Genomic DNA, 19,114 nt, shown 5'->3' with positions numbered 1-19,114 from the left:
GACTTTGTTCTTAATATATCCCCACACAAGCAAAGAACTCGGAAATCATCCACAGATGAAATTCAAAACCAACCAAAGTGGAGCAGTTGAGAAATTATTGAGTTTTTTTGTTTTTTGTTTTTTTGAGAATTATTGAGTTGTGACACAAACTTTTTACCTATAATTCCACATTTTTACTATATGTAATTAATAACCCTTCTTAAAGCACCGCATCTAAGGCACTTACGTGTCAGTTTTGGAACACTAGCAAAAAAAAAAAAAAAAACCAAAGCATCAATTTCAGTCTTCACAAAAATCCCTACATCAGTCGGTTATCACTTGGTCAATTACCCTAATCTTTAGGAAAATTATAAATTAAAAAAAATAAAAATTAAAAATCAAATATTGAGATATATACAAAAAAAAGAAAAAAAGAAAAGAAAAACCAAAAAAGGAAAAGAATTTAGTAGTATATGAGTGTATTTAATCGTGGAACAAAACCCTAAGGGTTCTTGTAAGAACCAATCGCCGCCTGATTGATCTCAGCCTCCACTGCTTTCCTACTCTCTCTTTGTCTTATATATATCTCTCTTAACCACTCCTCAGTTTCCACACTGTTTTTTTTTTTTTGGTTCTCTAAATTTGATTTCAATTTGTTTGGTTTTGCTGAAACCATGAAAACATGTTGTGGGAAATCAAATTTGTTTTCAGTGATCAGATTCCTGAGGTGGGTAAGTTTTTGATTGTGATTAGGCTTTGTAAAGGGTATTTGGGTTTTGAAAATTTTGGGGTTTGATTAGCTTAAAAGAAAGCAAGATTAGGATTCTTGGAGCTGTATATATAGGGTTTAGGGGGTTATCAGTTTTGGTGTGAAAAGTTTTGATTTTGAGGGCGTTTTAGGGTTTAGCCTTCGGTTTTAGGAAGTGGGTATTGATTAGTTTTGGTTAATAGTGAGTGTTAGGCGGAGATGATCAACTTGAGGTTTTGAAAGAATGTTGAGTGAATTGGGGAGAAGACCAATGCTTGGAGGTAACGATGGTTCGTTTGGGGATGAGTTGGAGAAGGAGATAGGTATGTTGCTACGTGAGCAACAGCGTAGTAGGCAAGAGGCTGATGATCGTGAGCGTGAGCTTAATATTTATAGAAGTGGTTCAGCTCCTCCAACTGTGGAGGGATCATTGAGTGCTGTTGGTGGGTTATTTGGTGGTGGCGGCGGGGGAGGTGACGGTGGCGGTGGCGGTGGTAGTGCCGTGTTTTCGGAGTTTTCTGAAAGTAAGAATGGGAATGGCTTTGTGTCTGAGGATGAACTTAGGTCTGATCCAGCTTATCTTTCGTACTATTACTCGAATGTGAATCTGAATCCGCGGCTTCCGCCTCCTTTGCTTTCAAAGGAGGACTGGAGGTATACGCAGAGGTTGAAAGGTGGGAGTTCGGTGTTGGGTGGGATTGGAGATAGGAGGAAAGTAAATAGGGGCGATGATGGTGGCGGTGGCGGTGGCAGTGGCAGGTCGTTGTTTTCAATGCCGCCGGGCTTCAACACGAGGAGAGGAGACAGTGAGGTTGAGTCGGACAAAGGCCGTGGTTCTGCTGAGTGGGGTGGTGATGGACTGATTGGTTTGCCGGGTTTAGGGCTGGGGAGCAAACAAAAGAGTCTTGCTGAAATCTTTCAGGTGATTTTCCTTCTTTGGTTGTGCTTAAAAGTTAATATTTTTGTTTGAACTGTGCTTGTTGGTATATTTTTGTTTTTGTGCAGTTATTTATTGATTGATTATCAAAGTACTTTGCACCTGCAGATTATTCTCCTGCTATTTTCTTGATCGGACTTTATCATTTTTGTGTAATTCAGTCTACATGTTTTTGGGATTAATATGAATACTGATTAGGGTATCATATGATTTTGATATCCAATGGTTGCTCAGTCTACATCGTTGACTTGAGTTCTTGAGATATGTAGAGCCATATGTTCATCCTCACCAGTTTTTATGCCTTCATATTAGGTGTCTATTTAAACTCATTACACCTATTTTAGTCTGTCTCAGGTAAGCTTGTGAGTATTAGGTTCCAATTTTTAAGCTGGCTGCTCTTTTGATTACTTTGCACTTTCATATCTACAAAAGAATGTCATCCTTTATCTTCGATATGATTGTTATTTGTGAATTTTATATTAATACCCTTTAATCTCCTATTGCTTAAGATATGACCTTTCTCTTCTCCATGTTTATTGTTATAGTGTTGTTTAACTAGCGTTTCATTAGTTTTGTTCTGAAGACATATGCTTTTAGTTTTGGTCTTGTCTGCATGTCTATCTTTCTTACTATTATCAAATTTGGCCTACCATTTACATTGACGCAGTTGCTATTCCTGGTTTGAATTTTTTTTCTCTTGACTTCCCCTTAAATTTTTTCCTGTGGCATTAAGAATTAGTACCTGTGCAGGATGACATGGGGCGTTCATCTCCTGTCACTGGGCATCCTTCTCGTCCAGCCAGTCGTAATGCTTTTGATGAGAATGTTGAGACATTAGGATCTGCTGAAGCTGAGCTAGCTCATTTGCGTGGTGAACTGAAAAATTCTGATGCTTTGCGATCAGGTACAAATGGTCAGAGCTCATCTTCTGTCCAAAATATGGGCCCTCCTTCTTCATATTCTTATGCTGCTGTTCTAGGTGCTTCCTTGTCAAGAAGCACCACTCCAGATCCCCAACATGTTGCTAGGGCTCCTAGCCCTTGCCTTACTCCTATTGGAGGAGGCAGAGTTGGCACATCGGAAAAGAAAGTCATCGCTAGTCCAAACTCATTTAATGGTGTCTCATCTGGCATTAATGAGTCTGCAGATCTGGTAGCTGCTTTATCTGGCATGAACTTGTCAACAAATGGTGTGCTGGATGATGAAAATCATCTTCCATCACAGCTTGAACAGGAAGTAGAGAGTCAACAAAATTATCTATTTGGTCTGCAAGGGAGTCAGAATCATATTAAGCAACATTCTTACCTTAAAAAGTCAGAATCTGGGCATTTGCATATGCCTTCTGTTCCTCAATCTGCTAAAGTATCTTACTCTGATTTGGGAAAGAACAATGGGTCAGACCTGAAAATCCCCTCCTCAGATAGGCAGGCTGAAATGCAAAAATCTGCTCTTCCTTCTAGCAATTCGTACCTAAAAGGATCTACTAATGGTGGAGGTGGATTGGCTGCTTCATATCAGTATGTCGATGGTACAAATTCGTCATTTATTAACTATGGTTATTCTGTAAATCCATCACTGGCGTCCATGATGGCTAACCAACTTGGAACTGGTAATCTTCCACCCTTGTATGAAAATGTTGCTGCAGCTTCTGCTATGGCAGCCCCTGGGATGGACTCAAGAGTTCTTGGAGGAGGTTTGCCCTCTGGAGCTGCTGCATCTGAAGTACATAATCTTGGTAGAATGGGTAACCAAATGGCAGGGAATGCTGTTCAAGCGCCATTTGTTGATCCTATGTATCAGTACTTGAGGACATCTGATTATGCTGCACAGCTTGCTGCTCTTAATGACCCATCTATGGATAGGAACTACTTAGGTAACTCATACATGAATTTACTCGAGCTGCAGAAAGCTTATATTGGGGCTATGCTATCCCCTCAGAAGTCTCAGTACAGTGTTCCATTGGGAAGTAAATCTGGTGTCTCTAATCATCATGGTTATTATGGAAATCCTGCATTCGGTGTCGGCATGTCTTATCCTGGAAGTCCTATGGCAGGTTCTGTTATGCCAAACTCTCCAGTTGGGACTGGAAGTCCTATGCGTCTTCCTACTGGCATGAGGAACTTAGCTGGGGGCATCATGGGACCTTGGCACCTGGATCCAGCTAACATCGATGAAAGCTTTGCATCCTCACTTTTAGAAGAGTTTAAGAGCAATAAAACAAAGTGTTTTGAACTTTCTGAAATTGCTGGTCACGTTGTTGAATTCAGGTATGTAATACTAGTTGATTTGTTGTACTCCATTATTTTATTACCATCCAAAGTTGATTTTTGTGGTTTTACATCTTTTATGAGCAGTGCGGATCAGTATGGGAGCCGATTTATTCAACAGAAACTTGAAACAGCCACAACAGAAGAAAAAAACATGGTTTATCAGGAAATCATGCCCCAAGCTCTTGCTTTAATGACTGATGTGTTTGGTAATTATGTTGTTCAGAAGGTAACCTGCACTATTTTTTTTTTTTTTTAAATTTATAGTTGTTATTTCAATACCCTCTAGTCTAGTGTATTTGCTTTAACTAACACAGTTGTTGAATGCAGTTTTTTGAGCATGGACTTCCATCCCAGAGAAGAGAATTGGCCAACAAGCTTTTCAGCCATGTACTTACACTGAGCCTTCAAATGTATGGTTGTCGAGTGATCCAGAAGGTATCAATTATTTTGTAACAATGTTTTGGTGTTTTTATTTTGTGCCCAGCATTTTTCATATATGGATCTCTATCTTTTATGCTCTGCAGCGTTCTGCTAAAACTTTCCGTCATCTTTCATTGGTTTGACTGAAATATTTTGTTCTGGTAGTTTGGGAATAATAATTTTTTCTGATAGTTTCTGTGGACTCCATTTTCTGGTCAATTTAAGAGATTGAATCTTTGAAATTATGGTACAATTCTTTTATTGTGTCAGGCATGAAAAATAGTTACTTTGACACAAATTTAGTTTATGTGTGGGTTTGGAGATTCAGCGTTTCCGCTGAATCCTGCATCGTGTTTTCCTCTTTTTTTTTTTTTTTTTTTTTTTTTTTTGCTTTCACACATTTAAGGGAGAGACAAAAGTTACTGTTCATGAGAAAAAACACTGTTCATGCACTGTTCATGCACTGTTTACGGGTCTCACGACGCTATTCACACATTTAAAAATTATTTTGCTACAGTGTTTTCAGTTTTCAGTTTCAGCAACAATAAGTTTAATGCAAACGGACCCTATGTTGATAACTACTGTATCTTTTCCCAATCTTCTTAGGGCTAATGACTAAAATATGAGTTTTTTTTCCTCAAAGAAGGTTGTTGCAGTAATCGGCTTTGTTGAACTGTTCAGGCTATTGAAGTTGTTGATCTGGATCAGAAGATCACAATGGTCCAAGAACTTGAAGGTCAGGTCATGCGCTGTGTACGTGATCAGAATGGGAACCATGTCATCCAGAAATGTATTGAATGTGTTCCTGAAGATGCTATACACTTTATTGTCTCAACATTTTTTGATCAAGTTGTCACCCTCTCCACCCATCCATATGGTTGTCGTGTTATACAGGTTGAGAAAATTTTTGCTGTTAGTTCTAGTTTTGATTATTTCATTTGAACTGTTAAGAACTGTATGCTCTGACATTGTCTTGCAGAGAGTACTAGAGCACTGCAACGACCCAAAAACGCAGAGTAAAGTTATGGATGAAATTTTAGGTGCAGTTAGCATGTTGGCACAAGATCAGTATGGCAATTATGTTGTTCAGGTTGATAATCATCTTTCCTGAATACTTTCTGCTTGGACCCATATGTGCGGTAGTTATTATTATGAGGGCAATATAAATTATGATATCATGTTCTGTCTTGTATTTTGGGCTATAGGATTCATGTGTTTAACAGGATGCGGGCTTTCTTGATATGGTTGGATCTGGTAATCCTGGTTCTCATTATTAAGCACCATCCTAACTACTGTTAGGTCATTCAAGTGTGTTATTTCCTTTTTCACTGCCTGCCAGCATGCTTTTCCAGTACTTTGTTTTTCTAATTCTTAGAAATTAAAGTTTATGTTCCCAAAGTTCCACTCTGTTAGTTAACACTGTTGCTTCTCTGTCTTCCTTGTTCTTTATTCAAAAACATTATGGTTCTCTTTCCCATCTTTTACTTTTAGTGTCAATTGGACTTGAGACCACAATCTGTGCTAATAACATTGCTTGTTTGGCATAGAAGAGTTCTGATGTGGAACTCTGCTCTTAGAGGTTTGATTGTCATCTACATTTGTGTCTCAGATTTCAGCTCCTTTTGTTTCATTTCATGAATGAACAATCCAAATGTTCTTTGTATTAATGCTGCTTTCGAGTCCCAGCTCTGAATTTTGGATGTTCTAAATGTGTCTTCAGTTCATTAGTTCGTATAATCTATTTCATTATTTGGGGATGCTTCCTTAATTGATCTTTTGCAATTTTGGTTTCTCTAACAGCATGTGCTGGAGCATGGAAAGCCTCATGAGCGTTCTGCTATTATTAAAGAATTAGCTGGAAAGATAGTTCAAATGAGTCAGCAGAAGTTTGCCTCCAATGTTGTGGAGAAGTGTTTGACTTTTGGTGGTCCTTCTGAACGCCTGTTACTAGTGAATGAGATGCTTGGCTCTACCGATGAAAATGAGCCGCTTCAGGTATGCCTTAGTGTTGAAACATTGAGTTTTTGTGTAGGCCTGACCTTCAGTGTCTTCTAATCAAAATGTGGGAGCTTTTAGAGAGGGTATGTAAGCCCTTTGACATGTAAAATGATAATGTGGTGGGACCTGATCTTCTTGCAGCTGCAACTGCAGTTTCACTGTAAACTTGCAAAAAGATACTGTTCTATAGTCTTGTGGATTCCAGAAGATGATATTTTATAGAATGTGAAGCAAGAGATTTTTTTAGTTCTGAGCTTTGGTTCACACCTTTTTGAGAATGAAAAAAAATAGATCTGTAGATGCCATGATATGATGGTTAACTAGTTATCAGGCTTATCTGTCTTAATCTTTATTTTATGGTCTGTTGCTTGCCATTTACACTGGTTGTCTTTTCATTATTGTTATCTTTTGTTTATTATCCAGGCAATGATGAAAGATCAATTCGCAAACTACGTTGTTCAAAAAGTTCTGGAGACTTGTGATGACCAGCAGCGTGAGCTGATCCTCTCACGTATTAAAGTTCATTTGAGTGCATTGAAAAAATACACTTACGGAAAGCATATTGTTGCACGTGTAGAGAAACTTGTTGCTGCCGGGGGTATTCATTCATTCTTCCCTTGTTATATATATATATGAGTTTGTACTTCTATGCATGTATGTAGATTTAGATACTTTTATATGTATTTGTGTTGGCTTGCATGCATGTACATACAGGTACATGTTAGAATTTCTATAATTTTTCCCACACCCAGTAAGCAAACTGTAACAAGTGTTTTCTTGAGCTACCTTGCTGATCTCACATTCTGAGGTTTCTTACGATGCTCCCTGGTTCTTAGACCAATAGTTCCTCTTTGTACTCCTATTGGTTCACTGCTTGGATGTGTAGGTATAGAGACATCCGTTCTTATGTCCAACTTTTCTATCTGTAGGGAACAAATTTTCTGCCTTGTATGAGTTTTATGACCCCAAAAAAAAGGTTTCATTCTAAGTGGACCATTTGTATAAATGCATCGTTGGAATTTACCACCCAACAAGAAGAGATCAAGGTTTCACTGCAGTAGATATACTAATGATCCCTTTGTTTAATATAGGGAATCAACTCATTGAGCATGTCTTAACTCTTTTGTGGTTTGACCCTCTAAATTTTGTGCTATATCATTATGATTTATGTGTCATTGTTGAGTTTCAAAAGACACATGGGCTTTCAAATGTTGTTATATATGCAACATGAATGTCATATTGCTTTTAGCTTTTATCTATTTATTTATAATCATCTGCTTTAAAAGATTGTTGTCTGTTGATCCTACGATTCTTCCATAATGAAATAGCTTGCTAACCGGTCAATTAAATTGATTGCAGAAAGGAGAATTGCAGCTCAGTCTCCACACCCTGCTTAGGCAGCGTAGGAAAAAGTTCTGTACAGCTAACTGAGGCCAGTGTGAGCTTCCTCTTTTCCTCTCTTTCACCCCCCATGTCTAGAGCTACTACTACTCTACCTGTCATTTGTGATAGGTGTGGGCCGATTGGAAATAAAGTTGTTGCTTGTACGGCAAAACTGTACATTATGTAGTTTTAAGGTTTATATACATAAAATCAAGCAAGCCGAGGCTCAGATGTTGAATGCACCTGATCCCCCTGCAGAGGAGACAAAATGACTATACAAGTTTTTTAAGGGTGTAAAAATTATTGAATGGTGAGGTAGATTTTAAGTTAACGCGACTGTACAAATGTTGCCATGTGGAGAGCTGTTTATGTTTAGGTTGAGGCCAGGGATATTTTTGATGTATGGTTATTGACGTTTTTTCTTTGATTATAAGCACAATTTTCTCATGCAATCACGTATCTTCTTCTAGTCTATTTTCTGCAATATAGCTTTGATGTTAATTCCGTTCATTTCATGTCTTCAATATTTTTTGTCACGTGCTCTTTCTTTGAGTTGGCTAAGTTCAATCTTGTTACTTGTCAAGTATATGAAGTATTCCTAGTTTGATTTTTTGTACCATGGATGAATATGCTCGAAGGCTTGCTCATATGGATTAAATTTACTTGAATACTACAAGGGCGTGCTCATAGAATTAAATTTACTTGTGGTCCGTTTGGATGGCAAGATTTGGACCATGTGGACTTGAATTTGGGCCAAATACAACTAGGATTCTAAGACAACAAATCCATTGGTTGCAAATAAATTCACAGCCTTACAAATTTCAAAAATCCTCCTACGCCAACCACCACGACAGGTACTCTTGCTCAGTTCCATTCCCTCTTTGACTCCGCTCTCTCTATTAAGCATGCATTGACACAAACCATGACTTTGTTGCCACACTCAACTCAGACCAAGTCGGCTCGCTTTGTCGATTTGACTTTGTCTAGTATTCACAAAGAAATGGCCCCTCTCCCCCACCCCAAATTTCTAGGCCTTTACATCGAGTCCAACCACAACATTCAGGTCCTTAACGAGGCCTTTCATAACATTATCATTGGGGGTTTGGCTCGAGCTGAAGACCTTCAATGATTCGGGTATGCTTTAGACCCCAACCTGGGGGTGAGGCTACTGGGAGTTTAGACCTATTTTTAAACCCTTCGCTTGTAACAAAAAGCTCATTAGGGCACAAAGATTCTCAAAAGGGTTACCACATGACCTCTGGTTGAAGCTTCTTAGAAGAAATCGAAGGAGGCCAAGTCACCTTGGAATAGAGGTTGCCCAAATCTAATGGGTTTTGATTTTCTTTTTGGTGAATTCTTAATTTGGGTTTGTTGGCGCTGTTGGTGACAAATTGGTTTATAGCGACAGTGAAAGAAAGTGATTCAACAATGGGGAGGGATCATACCTTTAATTAAACCTGACCACCTAACTCATGTATTCCAGCCTAAGACAAAGTTCACAAGTCAGTGCTGAAGTCCAACACTCCAACCCCATCTCTCTGACTCTCTCTCTCTCTCTCTCTCTCTCTCTCTCTCTCTGGTTTTGTTTTGTTTAATACTTTATTATTGCATTTGTTATGCAGTTTCAATCTTTATTAATATACATGGTCATTTCATCAAATTACAAGTATTACACTGTTAAAAGTTGATCGTATATGATGGAGCTAATTCAAACTATTTCCAAACAATGTGAGTATTCAACCATGTTGTCTATGTAGGAAATAAACTAGCAAGATAATAATGATATATTATAATTATAATGTTATAAGGAAATGAGTGAAGTTATTAATAGCATAAACATTATTATTATTATTATTATTATTATTATTATTGATTAATGAGGAAGTAAAAAAGAGATTTTGTTATGTTTGTTTTGAAGTAAAATATTTTACATGTAAAACACGTTTTTAGTAAAATATTTTTAAGTGTTTGGGTGTAACATGTAAATTTTTTTAAACAAACCACAAAATCGTTGGCATAGCCGTTGGTGCTGGAATTCTAGTGATTGGACTTTCGGAATGGCAATCGGAACAACGATATCGATTGTTGGAACGGAGGCTTCGATTACCTCGTCTCTCCAATGATCAAATTGTTGACACCAGTTGTTAGAATAGAGGCTTCAGTGAGTGCATCAGAATGACGATAGGCTTTGAAGAGTGCATTGGAGCAATGACTTCGGTGATCGTACTGTTGACATTGATCATCAAAATGCGGCTTTGGTCATTGGAAGAGCTGCTCTGGCCGTTGGAATGATGTCTCTAGTGATTAGATAGCTGGCACTAGTCATCAAAAGGACAACTTCGGCCACCAAACCATCTACACTGATTGCCTAGCCCATTGGATCAATGACTTAGCCACTAGATAGGGGGAGGGAAAGCATAATGTGTTTTTGTAAAATCTTTTATCAAGTTTTAAAAATCAAAGATAAAACGTTTTACAACTTTTTATAAATGATTTTACGGTTAACCAAAAATATTTCACAAGTTTACCAATATTTTTTTTACTGGTAAACAAACACTTGAAAATTGGAAAAAAATTTCTGAAAAATGTTTCACTTCAAAACAAATAGAGCATAACAATTTAAATCATAATTTATAGGTTATAGAATATCCAAACATAGAATTTAAAATTCTAAATTTCAAGTACTCCGATGTATATAAAACAGATTCAAATAAAGAATTTCAAAATCTAATTTTTTAGAATCAAGGTATTTATGATTTAAAATCCAAATCTAAATTCAAGTATGCAAATGTAACTTTATTGATTTTTGTCCCTGCAATTGTGTGCTAAGTGCTAACTGTAAGTTGAGGCCTTAAGCAACCGTGATTTTGACCATATTTGAAGATACAAAATGCCACTAGGCTATATAACAATTGACAATTTCTGAAGCCAACATTAAAAATGTGTATATTGGTGATAAAGTTTGTGGTAAAAATATACATTAAAATCTAAAATGGGTCAAAAATTGTATTTTAGTTCTTGAAAGTTGAATTTTTTTAGTCTTTAAAAAATTATAAACGTATCAAGTTAGTCCTTCATATCCTTTCCATTAAATTTTTTATGACGTTGCAAAATGTGATAGCCATTTTTGGGGTTTCGTTATGAACAAGGCTTCCGGAGGTTGACCAAGCGTGATTATAATTTTTTGAAGACTAATAAAGAATTTTTCAAATTTTATGGACCAATCCTATGTTTTCACGTAAAGTTTCTCAATCAAAGTATAATGCTAAAATGAGTTTCGGGTGTCCATGCAAAACTTAAGATTTAGGAGACCTTGATTACTTTTAAGTTGCTGATTGACCTAAATGGAATTTCTAAATTATTTGCAGATTGTCTGCCAAAAAAAAAAAAAAACTATATTTTTTGTGTAATACAAAATTTAGTTAGTCATTCTGCCAAGTTGGTCGTTTATTGGTAAATCACTTGGTTAGTGGGTTCATATTAGCCAATTTTGCAGGGATCATGTTCTCATATTAACAATTTTTATTTGTCCAACCGGCCATGAGTGGCCAGATAAGCAAGCACTGTTCATTCTCTCAAATTTGTAGAAGCTAATTGGATCATTATTTAACGTCAAGAGTCTCGTAGTTCCATTGAAATTCTCTAGTGTTTCCTACGAAAACTCTAGGTTTTTTTTTTGATGAACAGCTCACTTTCATTAAAACACAAAAGAAGAATAAACAACAAATCAAAGCTACAACTCATAGAAAGAACAAAATACAGCCCAAAAAGCAGTACAAAGCTGCAACACAAAAGAAAACCAAAATACTACCCAACTCAGCAAAACAATCAACAGAACACAACCTCCCAAAAGACACTTCAAAACAGAACCACAATGCCTGTTCCTGTTTTCCCAACAAATATGCTGTATTTGGCTTTATTCATTTAGGATTTTGCCCCCAAAAATTCTCGCATTTCTTTGACACCAGATTTTACAAAAAGCTGCTCTCATAAACCAGCCTACAAATCACAGCACTAATATCCTTTCCTCTCAAATTTTGCAAGTTCAAGCCACCAATCTGTCCCACTCTATTACTGGGTTATCAATCAAGGACTTGGTCATAAAGGCTTTCCATATTCTACTAGAGAAGACCCCACCTAAAGAAAATATGATTCTTGTGTTCAATGTACTTTCTATAAAATACACAATGCATCACCATGATCTCCCCATTGCAGTTGTCTATCTCCGGTTGGAAGCCTATTTTAAAGGCCAACCGCAGAATAAAGGCATGCCAAGGAATTGTTGTAGAGAGCCAAACTAAATTCCATCTATACACTAGATTGTTTTATCCTCATCAGCTAGGTGGATGCAGCTGACTCTGAATCTCTCTACTAAGTCCTTTGATTGAGTAGGGGACCAAATCCAATCCTTTCTCCTTAGAAATTAGAATAATAGAGATCTTTGCATCAACATTGCTAGCTGCATCGCATATCACCCTAAAACAGAATCTGGGATGAAGAGGACCCATTGGATGCAACCAATCATGCCAACCCCTATCTCAAATTTTATGAAAGTCCTTGCTGCCTGTCTTGTGGTTTAGGATTTTACACATGCAGTTCTGAAGCACTTTGATTGACTAAAAGCTTCTACCCTTGTAGCAGATTTCTTCTGGCATTACATCAATTGTTTTCATGCTGACAGAGCATTTGAGTTTGTCCAACCGACAGAAAGTTCAATGTCAACAGCAAAAGGCAGAGATATTCTATTATAGATAGTCATATTCCAATCCAATCACCAGTCCTCCACCACTGTATTCCTTCTAATCCTTATTATGGCAAAGCCAATGGGCAGCGGCAAGTGAAGCTTAGGGGATGAACCCCCTGAGCTGGCCCAAAAAAAAAAAAAAGAATTATGTATATTAATTTTAAAATAATAATTTGAACCCCTGACCCTTTTTAAAAAAAAAAAAAAAATTAAAATTAAAATAAACTTGAATATAATTCCCTTGACAATATCTTAGCTTTTATATATATATATATATATATATATATATATATATGTGGGGATCATTCGGTCGATAGGCCCATAGGATTCAGAATTGGTTGAGGATTGTTGGGCCAGTGGCCCATCCGAGGTCGTGCACCCGTCCGAGGACGCCATCCTCCTCGGCAGTATGCGTCCGAGGACGATCGCGTCCGAGGACGACGATCAGGACGTGGTATCACCACGATCAGACCTCAGAAGTAGGTCATCTCAAGGGTAGAGTAGCCGACTAAAGATGAAAGAGATAAGGCCAACAAATATCTGAAACTATAGCTGCCTCCGCATTAATGACCTCTCAACCAACTCTCTGGCCGCATTAATGTGGAGGTGATACCTGAGCAGCAGGAAAGCAGCCTTACAGCTGCCCATAGGAAGTTCCAGGAGGCGCCAGATGGGACAGAAAGAAATCCCCCGGGCACAATCTACACGTGTTCGGTGAAGATGGATTGCGAAGGGGAGTATATAAACTAAAAGAGGAACATGAAGAAGAGGATCGAGAAAAAAAAGGAGAACACACACAAAACTGAAGAGAAAGAAGGAAGAAGAGAGGGAGAGAGAGTAACACTAGGGATTTAAGAAAAGACGTTGATTATACCAACAAATGAGAAGGAAAACATGGTATGGGCTTGAAAGAAAATTTTGGAGGTAGATACCACCGTTAATCTAGCTCTTTACACCCACGCTCTACAAATCATATTGTCTGGGCCTTTTACATACGAACCCAATACTGTTTAGGCTCGTCACCAAATCGTGTCCTTACATATATATATATATATATATATATATATATAAACCAATTTGATCTAAACATATTAAGAAACAATAGATAATTTCTACCATTTAATCTTATCAACAACAATTAATATGTTTATAGTATTAAGAAATAATATATCAAATGAACTTATAGTTTATCTTTTGTTTTCTTGTCAACACTATGGACAAATTTGTAATAAAAAAGCCACATAAACTGCAAAATTCATCTCTTACTCATGATTCATCTTCTTAGTACTTATTAACCCCTCTAAAAAAAAATGCTGGAGCTGCCACCGCATGGGAGCAAAACCAAGGCCAGGAGTACGTCATTTCAGATGTTGTAGGATTTCACTTTGATGAATATGTTGGAAATATTTTCTATTAATACACAAAATCTTCAGCCAAGAAAACAAGTTTAATGGAAATAATCAACAAAGTTAAAATAAGTTTAGGAACAATCTCTTAGAGCTGAGAGTTAGGTGAATGTGTTGCCCTTAAAAGTTGATTCATGTCACTGGGAGTAAAGCTAGTCACTTAACAGTTCTTAGACCGAACAACCCCTATGATGAAACTATAGCATTGATCTTTGTGTTGGACGCACTTTCACACGCAAAGGTTCAAGAACAACCTAAGAGGCATTTCCTTTTTAATTGATAACAAAAATTCAAAGAGCAAATCAATATGTTAAAAGAATGGTTGGAAAAGTGTATGTGATAAGGCCCTTACACACTCTAGGGCCTAGGCCCCATAGCAAAGATATCAAATCTCTGAGTTTGGGCTCAACTTTGTTTATATTAAGTATTAACTATTCACTCTTGACATTTTTATTCAATATGAGATTTCACTCACACATGTATCCACATAATTGAATTCGATGCAAAGTGAAGATCCTCACCAAATTTTAACATGTGAATACTTTTACAAGAGAGGCATGCCATCCAAAACGTAGATACATGTGATATATGGCTGTTGTCAACTCGTGTCATTAGTATTGGATTAAGATTAAGTCTCACAAAAAGTTCAATCCTCATGGTTAGTTGCAAGTTGCAACCACTAAATTTGGAACATGTGCAGATTGTTGGCAATGAGCAAGATGAAGTGAGGATGACCGTCACTCATCATTCCATCTTGAGACAGAGCCAGAGGGATGCCTTGAATGCAGACATCGGTAGTGTATGGTTGTTGTCACATTGTGTTGTAAGATGCTAGATTAAGTTTCACAAGGAAGTGCAACCCTTGATATTACCTTTTCGGCTCTTCCAAATATGATGCAAAATAGATTTTTTTTTCTATTACTGAATGTAGATTTTCTTTATGGAGAGTCCTCAGACCCGAAGAGATAAAAGAGGATTTAATTAATCACATAGTTTAGAACACTAAACCACCAACTTTAGGGACTACATTAACACAACTTGAGGAAAAAAAATAAATTTGACCAATATGAAAAACTTCATCCACTCTAGATATTCTCAAAGGAAGAGGGAAGGGGAGCAAAAAATAAAGGTGGACATCCAACTACTGGGCCAAAGAAAATTTTATCACATATGCATCAAGCTCTCTCCATCTCTTGTATTTGAATTCATATTTCATAATCAAACCATTAAGCAAGAATGTCCTAAAATCAGAAAGTTCGTTGCTTTAGATATCCAAGTGGGAGTAGAGTAGGGAATTAATGCCAAATACTTTTGCAACTTTTAAAAGAACCATAAAGTCTTGAAGGCTAATCAAAATCAGCTCCATTGTTTTGATTGAGCATCATGTATGCTTGAATTAATAAGATTGTCATACGCAGTACACAAAAGCTCTCACTTTTACGGAATGAGCATAAAATTTTTGTAAAAAGAACAAAGAAAACCCATTCCTTTTGGTCAAAGAAAAGGAGGTTAAAGAACACCCATTTCAATCTGGAGATACAAAGCCAGTGAAAAACTTACACTGAACATTCTATTCATAATCACCATCATCAATCTTTTGCCCGAACCCCCTTGGCCCAGCCCTTGCTCTCACCTTCTTCTTTTTCCCATTCTTTTTCTTGTTAGCAGCTTCTTCTTTCTCATACTTCTCTCTCTCCCTCTTCTGCAAGAAATCTGTCACAGCTATGTAGATAACCTGGGACCCAAAACCAACTCAATTTAGCAACAACCCACAACGCAGAGTCACAATTATAGGCAACTAGAACAAACAACGCAAGTAATTACACATGAAAAAATGGAACTTTTTTGTAAAGTGACTTTACCCCAATAGTGAGAATAGATAGACCAATAAAAGCAATGAAGAGAAGAGTTGATATGATGGTGGAGACACTATCATCACTGGTTGACACTATCTCCTGGGAATTCTCTAGTGGGGTGGCTTCTGATGGTAGAACTACTTCACCTTCAGAGGCAGAAGAGATTCTCCAAAGTTGGGTGCTTTTCTGAGTAATTCTGTGAGCTGGGTTGTGTAAAAGAATGGTATTTTTGGTTGTTGTTGAGGTAAATGGTAGAGAGGAATTATGGGTGTTAACAAAATTGCAAGGCTTGGGCTTGGATATGGAGAGCAAAAGCCTTGGAGATAGAGATAAAGATGCGGTAGTCATGGTTCATCTGTTGCTGCCACTTATCTTTCTTTCTGCTGGTGGCAAAAGCTGCTCCAGCCTCCAGTGCCAAGATGGATGAGAGAGAGGGAAACTCCAGGGTAAGTCATCACATTTTTGCTTGTGTTCCACTGAATCTTTGGATGCCAGGCCTAAAGCCTATCAGGCCAACCCCAAGTTATGGAAGGTTGGGCTACAAGACTGTTTCTAGCTTCCAACCTTTAAAAACTGAAAGTTAAAATTGGACTGGATTGGGGAGTGGTGTACAAAGAGCCATGTCTTAAGATAAGCAATTAGGCTTTAGTCCTATCACCTGTGTAGTTGATACAAATCCTAGATTCTATTCGGAGTGTTCCATTTTATATTATGTGTGTGTTGTCATAAGGTGTTTTTTTTTGGTTGAAATAACCAAAGTTTAAAATGAAAAATGAAAAATAAAATTCAGACCTTGCCATACATCAATTAGTAGAGGATAAAGAGAAACACTTAAAATGAGAAGAAGATTTTTTTTTTTTTTTTCCTCATATGGTGTCTATTCATTGCCTAGAGGTATATCCCAATATTTGCAGATTAGTTGATTAGGTGTTGCACTCCAAAATGTAATTTATGATAGGTCTTTAATCTTATTGTAATGCTTATCAGCTTAAGTCTCCATTTAACAGTTCCATTAGACTATGAATAATATTATTCAATCATTTCACCAATTATTGTTATTTGAGTATGGACTCTACAAAAATGGAAGCAACAACTTGCCAAATTGGTGGTAGTATGTTGACGGTTGTGTACAAAATGGTTTTTTTTTCCTGCCACCCACAACTAATTTCACAAAATAGTGGGGTTTAATTTGAGAATGAATTTTAGCACTTACACAACAAACCACCATGGGTACTTGCTGAAAAAAAAAATTTTAGTTGCATCAATCACAAGGAAAGCAATGGGGTGTATAGTTAGGTGTTTCTCTAGCATTATTTAAAAAATTAAAAAAAAAAAAATTTAAGGCTAAGACATGTGGATAAGGCTTAGTACATATTGTTGCGTATTCTCAAACCAAGTGTGAAAAAGGAATTAAGAACAAGGAAAGGAATTGCTTTTAAGAAACCTTTTTTTTTTTTTTTTTTTTTTTTTTTTTTTTTGAGAATGGCTTTTAAGAAACCAATTGAATGGCAATATTTCGAAGAGATTTTTCCAAATCTCATCCTTAAATTTATATGTATGTGGTTAGTCCTTGAATTTCTAGTTGCACAATTAACCCTTTTAACATTATATTTTTAATAAATAATGCATTCTTTTAAAATTTATCGATAACTCTCAAAGCACAAAGCATTTTCGCAATGATAATTACTCTTAAAGAGGGAGGGAGGGAAAAAAAAAAAAAACTTGCAGCGATAAGGACAAATCAATGGATTGCTTACCAAAACGGAGTTCAAGAAGTAAAAAAAAGGAAAGAAATGAAAAAATACCCCTTAATTTCAAGTATAAAAGGAGGAAGAAATTACCTTAAAAAAAAAAAAAACTGTTGAGCACCAATATTCATAAAATAATTTTAATAAAGGATACTATCATGATTAAGGGAAATATAAAACACTTACAAGCAGAATGTGAGAAGACAAATTTACTGCAACAAACTCCTTAAAAAGTAGCCAGCTAAAAACATGCTAAGAGTACTGGGATTAAATAAAAGGACAAAATTTAGCTACAAAACAAGTTGTAGCTTAGGCCTATAACCTTATTTGATTAAATAAACATTACTACATATTTTAAAATCCTAATTGTTGAATTGCATATTTTTTACGCTCTTAATACACATGTCAAATTTTGTGTCAATCGGATATTATTTACTATATGATCTATAAGCTTATATTTTATACATAATTTTAAATTACAAAAATTTGCAATTTAAACTGTAGGGACATGGGATCAGTGGCCGGTGTTGGCCCATTGTTGTTAGGATGGGCCCAGACAAGTAGGAATATCATAGAGACATAGGATCAGTGTTTGGTAGTGGCCTATTGTTATTGGACTGGGCTCGACCCAGTATCAATGAATGGGTTGGGGATGACTGAAGGGGTAACAGTCAATACTTGGATCGGTTCTCAAACGTTGTTAGTGCCTTGGGGGAATCCGCTACCGAGCGCCATTCGGCTTCAGGTGCAAGTTTTAAGAACGTCCTTAGAATTGACCAAGTTACTAAGGATTTTGGACAGAGGTGGGGACCACATGGGAAAAGATGGAAAGGTAATTATTTGGGTCCCCACTAAGGAGAGGCTATAAAAGGGAAGGTAGGAGGGCAAAAAGGGGTTGGTTGGTAAAAATTGGGGTGTGAGAAATAGGAGTGAACATGAGAAGAAAGATACCAAGGAAGAGAGGGAATTAAGCACGAGAGGTATGAGGGTTATATAGTTGGGCTGTCAAGGTAGTATTTGAAACTTGCCATAGTAGGAGTTCAGGGATACCCACTAACAAATAAATTGGAAGCCCAATCCTTGCACAGGAAGTGCCATTGGGTTTGGGAACCACATAAACAATTTATTAATGACATAACTATTATTCTTTAATTTTTTAGAAATTTTGTAAGTATGGAGGATCTAAGAAGAAGATGTAATCTAATGATGGATTTGTCAAAATTCACTACCAATAAAAAGATATTGAGTACAACCAATTTTGTCGCCTTAGGCTACAACCAATTTTGTAACTAAATTTTGTCCTAAATAAAATCCACAAATGCAGCCTAAAAATACACAAAATGGATGCACATACTTTCAGTAACAAAGTGAACTTAAATTTGGCAACTTATTATTACCAGCTATACAAAACAAAGGGCAATAAAGTATACATATGCTACTATAGAACAGAATCAAATCGATTTACAAAAGCCAACTTGGTGCAACAAAGGCCTTAAATAGCAGCCTAGCAAAATCTATAAAAAAAAAAAAATGGAGAATGGTGATGTAGAGACGTTCTCCCAAAAATCTTAAAACATGCAATCACATGACCAGTTTATATCCGCTTGAAAAATAGTTTATAAATG

At 36.7% G+C, this 19,114-nt stretch overlaps 2 protein-coding genes across 2 annotated transcripts; one reads left to right on the top strand and one right to left on the bottom strand.

Annotated features, from left to right (window-relative positions):
- The first annotated feature begins 405 nt into the window (after positions 1–405).
- LOC115986538 (pumilio homolog 2) lies at positions 406–8,209 on the top strand. Its single transcript, XM_031109668.1, has 9 exons — positions 406–1,649; positions 2,415–3,931; positions 4,019–4,160; positions 4,262–4,369; positions 5,036–5,248; positions 5,334–5,444; positions 6,155–6,349; positions 6,776–6,950; positions 7,712–8,209. The coding sequence occupies exons 1-9, from the start codon at positions 972–974 to the stop codon at positions 7,747–7,749; spliced, it is 3,177 nt and encodes a 1,058-aa protein (XP_030965528.1). The 5' UTR covers positions 406–971; the 3' UTR covers positions 7,750–8,209.
- A 6,971-nt stretch (positions 8,210–15,180) lies between these two features.
- LOC115994589 lies at positions 15,181–16,287 on the bottom strand. Its single transcript, XM_031118818.1, has 2 exons — positions 15,748–16,287; positions 15,181–15,620 (listed from the first exon to the last, which is right to left on the bottom strand). Exons 1-2 carry the CDS (start codon positions 16,087–16,089, stop codon positions 15,456–15,458), a joined length of 507 nt encoding a protein of 168 aa, XP_030974678.1. The 5' UTR covers positions 16,090–16,287; the 3' UTR covers positions 15,181–15,455.
- Between the last annotated feature and the right edge of the window lie 2,827 nt (positions 16,288–19,114).

Source organism: Quercus lobata, chromosome 1 (genome assembly GCF_001633185.2).
Source record: "Quercus lobata isolate SW786 chromosome 1, ValleyOak3.0 Primary Assembly, whole genome shotgun sequence".
NCBI classification, from domain to species: domain Eukaryota; kingdom Viridiplantae; phylum Streptophyta; class Magnoliopsida; order Fagales; family Fagaceae; genus Quercus; species Quercus lobata.
This window is presented reverse-complemented; position numbering and strand designations above follow the sequence as displayed.

Excerpts from the sequence above, each read along its gene's own strand:
- LOC115986538 (XM_031109668.1), top strand. The coding sequence starts at position 972 with ATGTTGAGTGAATTGGGGAGAAGACCAATGCTTGGAGGTAACGATGGT. Across the intron at positions 4,370-5,035 it reads GTTGTCGAGTGATCCAGAAG|GCTATTGAAGTTGTTGATCT; the intron begins GTATCAATTATT and ends TGAACTGTTCAG. Across the intron at positions 6,951-7,711 it reads GAAACTTGTTGCTGCCGGGG|AAAGGAGAATTGCAGCTCAG; the intron begins GTATTCATTCAT and ends AATTGATTGCAG.
- LOC115994589 (XM_031118818.1), bottom strand. The coding sequence starts at position 16,089 with ATGACTACCGCATCTTTATCTCTATCTCCAAGGCTTTTGCTCTCCATA. Across the intron at positions 15,621-15,747 it reads TATCTATTCTCACTATTGGG|GTTATCTACATAGCTGTGAC; the intron begins GTAAAGTCACTT and ends TTTGGGTCCCAG.